This window comes from Humulus lupulus, chromosome 3 (assembly GCF_963169125.1).
Source record: "Humulus lupulus chromosome 3, drHumLupu1.1, whole genome shotgun sequence".
NCBI classification, from domain to species: domain Eukaryota; kingdom Viridiplantae; phylum Streptophyta; class Magnoliopsida; order Rosales; family Cannabaceae; genus Humulus; species Humulus lupulus.
In genome coordinates, this window is record NC_084795.1 from 265,916,622 (window position 1) to 265,922,660 (window position 6,039).

Consider the following 6,039-nt stretch of genomic DNA (forward strand, 5'->3'; position numbering starts at 1 on the left):
CAAAAAAATCGAAAAATGCCCCCCAAAAAAAATACAAATGAAGAGAGAAAACCACTTACCAATAACGAAAGAACTCTTCCAAGTCAGACACTACAAAACATCAAACCCACGAAGTCGAAGACTTCGAACAATGCGTAACGAAGCTCCACCCACAACCCACGAAACCACTCCAATAATTGCTTAATAAAAAAAATCCAAACGGTTATTTCTCAGTCGAAGTCTGAAAGGAAGAAACTTTTTTTACATCTTTCTTTAGTTAAACAAAAACAAATAACCAACAAAAGGGTAAAGTACACTCGGTGCCCTGTTGAAGGGGGTGTCCAAGGGTATATTCGTATTTTTATATCACTCACTCAAAAGGTTCAAATCAAACTATCTAACCTAAAAAAACAACACACCCAATAGCTCACAACTCTTGAGAGACTAAAACCTGGAAAGTGAACTTAGGGACTAAATAATTGCCCTTTTTCCATATACTATGATTGTAGAGTTAGCCAACAAAATTTTTACTTACCATAAGCCAAAATGCAACCAAACAGTTAACCAAAGGGAAATTTCATGTTCTATGCATGATAACTTAATGAAATTTTTTAATATGTCAATATAAGTCACTATCCCAAATATATGACAATTTCAATTTTTTGGACAAAAATACCCCTAACATTCAAATATTTTTTTTCTCTCTCAGTCCGAACTCTCTCTCTAACATCTCTCATTCTCTCAGTCTCTCTCATTCTAATCTTATAGATCTCGAAAAAAATTCCAAAATTAAAAAAAAAAACCTGAAATGGACATTTGAGAGAAAAAATATGAACCTCTAAAGTTTTCTTCAAATTTCAATGCAGAACATCAAAATTGTATTGAAAAAGCATCGTTTTGGCCAAAAATCAATTTTTTGTATTGCATCACAAAAATATCGAAACATCATCGATTTTGCATCGAAAAATCATCGTTTTGCCCAACAAATAAGTTTTCATGATTGCATCGCAAAAACATCAAAACACCATCGATTTTGTATTGAAAAAACATCGAGTTTGCATCAAAATAACATCAATTTTGCATCGAATAAGCATCGTTTTGGCCAAAAAGTAAGTTTCTATGATTGCATCGGAAAAATATCGAAACACCATCGATTTTGCATCGAAATTGCGTCAATTTTGCATCGAATATTGCATCAAAATGTATGCGTCAATGTTATGAGTATTTTTATCCAAAAAATGAAAATAGTCATATATTTGAGATAGTAATTTATGTTGGCATATTAAAAAATTTCACTAAGAGCTACTCCAATGGTGGCTATCCCATTAGTTGCTTAACATGTCCAAATCATCCCAAAATATAATTTTTTATTTTCTCTCTCATTCACATCACTTTTGGCAACTTTTTTAATAAAAATGCTCCAATGCTAAGTCACCCCAAAAGTTGTCAACTATGGCCCCACATATTATTATTTAATATATTATTTTGTAATTATAAATATTGTCACACTAAATTTTTTAAATCCATATATTAATATAAATAAATATTACATCAATTTAATAATAATTTTGTGATATTGATAATTTGAAAGAAGATGTATGTAATTGTGTGAAAATTGAATGAAATAAATAAGTATTTATAAAAAAAAAAATAATAAAAAAATCATGTTACAAACGATAATTAAAAAAATGGTAATAAAAAAAACAGTAACAAATTTTATATATATACAATTAAAAAAAAAGGAGAAAGCACTGTTGCCTCACAGTGGTAACGGTGCCTTAATTTTCTTTAAGCATTCAACTCCCCCAACGCAGAAAATGATGGTCTGTCAGATATTGGTCAACAAGCAATCTGGTGAGCAACACGCGTTGAGGCTGCTCTAAGTAGTCATGCATGAAATTTCCCTAACCAAATCCCATCAACTTTAAAAAACAAAAAAAGTCCATCAATAGCCAATAAGCCAATCTATCCTAACTTGAAGCTCCTAATGACTCGGTCCCTTTTTTATTTTTCTAGTACAAACTACTACAAACAAACAAAACAAAGTTGTACAATAAAACCAATAAAATACTAAATTTCAAATATATTTCCCGCTTCTGAAAAATGTATCTTTTTAACTTGTACAGAAATATATTAAAAAAATGTTTTTTAAAGTCTTCCAATGCCACACATAAACACAGTCACACAAATGTACAAAAGGCCAAAACAAACAAGTTCCCACTAGTTAAAAAAAAAAAAAAAAACTTCCAATAGTTTACCGTTACTCCCATTCCCAGCTAATCTCATACACCACACACACTTTCCCATGTTTGTTTTTCTTCTTCATTTTTCAAATTCAAACATACCACAACAAACGATATAATATTACACGAACAAAACTCATGTACTTCTACTACTACTACTACTGCTACAAGTCTACATCTATTTTCTTTCCCGAAGACTAGGCCTACAAAATGAACATAACCCATTAATCAAAATCTCATTCCCATTCCAAACAACACAAATTTTCCTGGAATTTTTTTCCATTTTCTATCTCAACCATGATTTCTGGGTGCAAGAAATCTTCATTTCCCAGACAATCCTCGTACAACTCTCGTCACGATAACCCCCTCCTACATCACAACCGTAGCAGCAGCGAAGGAGGACGGTCTTTCCCTTTAGCTCCCATAAACGACAACATCAAGCAAACCCCATCAATCTCAAACGACAATAAGAAGAAGAAGCAGCTGGAAGAAGCTGGCTCCTCCGGCGACGACAAAGAAAATGTTGCTGCTATTGTAAATGGGTCTACTGACTCTTTTGGGGCTCCGAAGAATTTGAGCAATATGAAATCATTTTCGACGGGTTGCAAGGCCTTCAAACCCTCTTCGCTTCAGTTTTGTATGCAAATGAATGAGCCTGAGAAGGCTTTTGGTGCGTTCAAAACATGGGAACCCAGTGAGTCAGAGCACTCTAGCTCTTTGAAGATATGGGACTATTCTGATTCTGAGGCTGCTCCTGCTTCTTCTTGGTCTACTCTCCCTAATAAGTCAGTTTTTGAATACACAAATATATAAAAAGAAAAATATGATTTCTTCTACATGTCTTTTATTTGAAAAATAAAGTCAAATTGAGAAATGAATTGGGTGGTTTGTGGTTGTTCTTTCAGGTCTTTAATGTGTAGACCATTGCCTATGGATATAGGAAGGTGCACTTGTGTTATTGTTAAAGAAGCATCCTCAGAAGGATTTCATGGGGGTACTCTGTATTCTCTGTATACCAATGTAAGAACTCTCCTCCTTTTTTGTTACTTTAACTATAAAATATTGGGCATTGATATTGATATTGACCACGAAGCAATTACAAATAGTAAAGGGACTGTCATATAAATGTTTTGACTTTGGACATTGGGGTTTTCTATATAGAAAACAGAACCTAGAAAAGAGTGTTCAAACAGTAATAGATTTAGAAAAAGTTTCATTGGGTTTTCTTTTAAGAAAATAACCTCTAGAAAAGATTGATCAAATAGTAATTCTATTTGACACCTAACATTACACGCTTTCATGTGTTGTGGTTCATTGTTGATGCTCAACTTCTTTTCTTGTTCAAAATATCAAAAGCTCCCATGTCATGCTGCTTCTTGAATGGCTGTGGTGGTTTGGAACTTGTTTGTGTTTTGAGAATTAGGAATTAAAAGAAATTTTTTAAGCGAAATGGCTCATTCTTTTGGATTCTTCTTCCATTTTGAAAACAGTATCTAGAAAATATTGATTGGGTAATGCTAAACCATTCATGATGTTCGGTACTTTTTTATAATCAAATTACTAGAAAACTAGCCCTCATGTTGCTTCTGTTGAATGATGGGGTTGTGGTAGCTAGTTTGGAACTAGGGCATATAGATTTATCTTAAAGATAGCAATTTAGCCTTGCAACTCAATCACCTTGATATTCTGTAATGTAGAATATTTCATTTATCATCAGTAGCTTTCTTTAGCTCAAAATCTCTAGTTACATAATTTACATACATCACTTAGATGCAATTGTTTCCCTTCTTAGTTTGTGGATCTATTTGTAGTTGGTGTTAAGTACAATGCTAGAATATGTAGGTTGACACAAATAATGTTTTGTTGTACTATTTCAGTTTTCCTCAGAAGCCATATTTATATTTCTGAATCAAGAAAGGCAACACATGAAAACTATATTTCTAGAGAACTAGGTCCTGAAAGATCGCTTTTGATTTGAATAAGGAATGGAAAACTTCATTCTATCAAATATTCTACATGTTTGACAATTTATTTTTAATTTTTTTATATCACAGGAAGGTCGAGGACGGCAAGATAGGAAACTGGCTGTTGCTCACTGTAAGCGGCGAAATGGGAAAACTGAGTTTACTATTGCTCAGAGTGTGCAGGCATTATCTTCTAGTTCAGATGATAGCTTACTTGGAACTGTTACTGCTAACTTGATGGGTTCAAAATATCATATATGGGATCAGGTTGAACTTCTTGCATTTGAAGTTTTGTACTTTTCAAGTTGATGTAGAAAGTTTTATCTTTATCATTAACTTTATAGCATTGTGTTAATGCAGGGCACTTGTCTGAATTCTCCCAACAAACAGTCTAAATCGCTCATAGCTGTTGTAGGGTAAGCCAATTCCTTCTCATCTGAATCTGTGTTGAATTTGTCTCTTCTATCGCTTCTAGGTCTTATGGTTATTTCTTCTATATGCAGATTTTTACCTACAATCACCACTTGGACTGGAAGTTACAGGAGCTTGAGGGCATACATACCCAAGCACCAATCCATGCAGCTAAAGAATACTAATAATACTCAGGTTTCCTAATCACTTCTTTGGTACATTAACGTATTCTAAAAATCCAGTGAAATATGTAAATTTTTGTGCTAACTTGACTTCTTTGTATATCAGGTACAACACATTAAGGGATTGCCAAAGGACTGGGAGGAGAAAAAGGACAAAGTTCATCGGTTATTCTCAAAGGTTCCACAGTACAATAAAGTAAGAATTTGGGCAACTTAATTTTTTCAACACATATATTCATTTATAAATGTTTCTCATGGCATATATTCATTTGTTGGATCAGATTTCAAGGCAGTATGAGCTAGATTATAGAGACAGGGGAAGAGCTGGTCTTAGAATCCAAAGCTCAGTGAAAAATTTTCAGCTAACTCTAGAGGTATAACTTGAGTGTGACTTACGAAAACATGCATGAGTTTTATGAAAATGAATCACCTTGGGCTTGGAATAATGCTTACTCACATTGTATGATTTACTCAGGAGAGAGGAAAGCAGACAATACTGCAGCTTGGAAGAGTTGAAAATTCGAAATATGTTATGGATTATAGGTAATGATCTGAATGAATTAAGGTTTTGTTAAGAACAAATTCAAGTGCCTTAACTAATATAAATGTACGGTATCTTTGTTTTGTTTTGCAGGTATCCCTTGACAGGTTACCAAGCATTTTGCATATGTCTTGCTTCTATTGATCCAAAGCTTTGTTGCAGCGTCTAATGATCTTAGTCTTTGTAGTTCAACCTCTGAACACAAACGACTCAAATTTTCAACTAATTTTCAACTAATATAATCCGAAAGAAGGAGCCATCATTTCATGTAAAATATGACTAGGCTATGTCTTGATACTACCTCAAGTGGTTTGGGGTGTGCTGTGTTTTCAGGTTTTGTCTATTACGAGAAAACTTCAAAGTCTGTCACAAAAATTGTATCAAGGCATCAAAGGTATAAAATGAAATCACTCTTTTGAATCATTTGATTGTACTTTTACATACAATTGTGGTGTAATTTGTCCTCGTACGAAAATATTTATTTAGATGCAAATCATCATGAACTCTAGTTTCAAATTGAGATGATTGATGCAAGCAAAGAAATGTATATTGATATATGTTTCTTGATAGAGAATTGCTCTATCCTTAACTTTGGGGCAAAATAATAAACTGAGGTAGTTGAAAGAGAAATAAACGACATAAAAATACAAGTAAATGAGAGTTTTCGCAAGTATCAATAATAAAAAAAAGGATAAATATGACAGCAAATGCTACTCCTT

The 6,039-nt window shown here is 33.2% G+C and overlaps 1 protein-coding gene across 1 annotated transcript; it reads left to right on the plus strand.

Annotated features, from left to right (window-relative positions):
- Positions 1-2,596: 2,596 nt before the first annotated feature.
- On the plus strand, positions 2,597-5,813 carry LOC133824055 (tubby-like protein 8; the record flags this gene model as incomplete). The annotated part of the gene is given in 9 exon segments (XM_062256917.1): positions 2,597-3,007; positions 3,128-3,242; positions 4,277-4,453; positions 4,547-4,602; positions 4,690-4,792; positions 4,886-4,975; positions 5,061-5,153; positions 5,255-5,322; positions 5,414-5,813. Coding segments are annotated over 9 exon segments (1,189 nt in total), but the record flags the coding sequence as incomplete, so codon positions are not given.
- Positions 5,814-6,039: the final 226 nt, after the last annotated feature.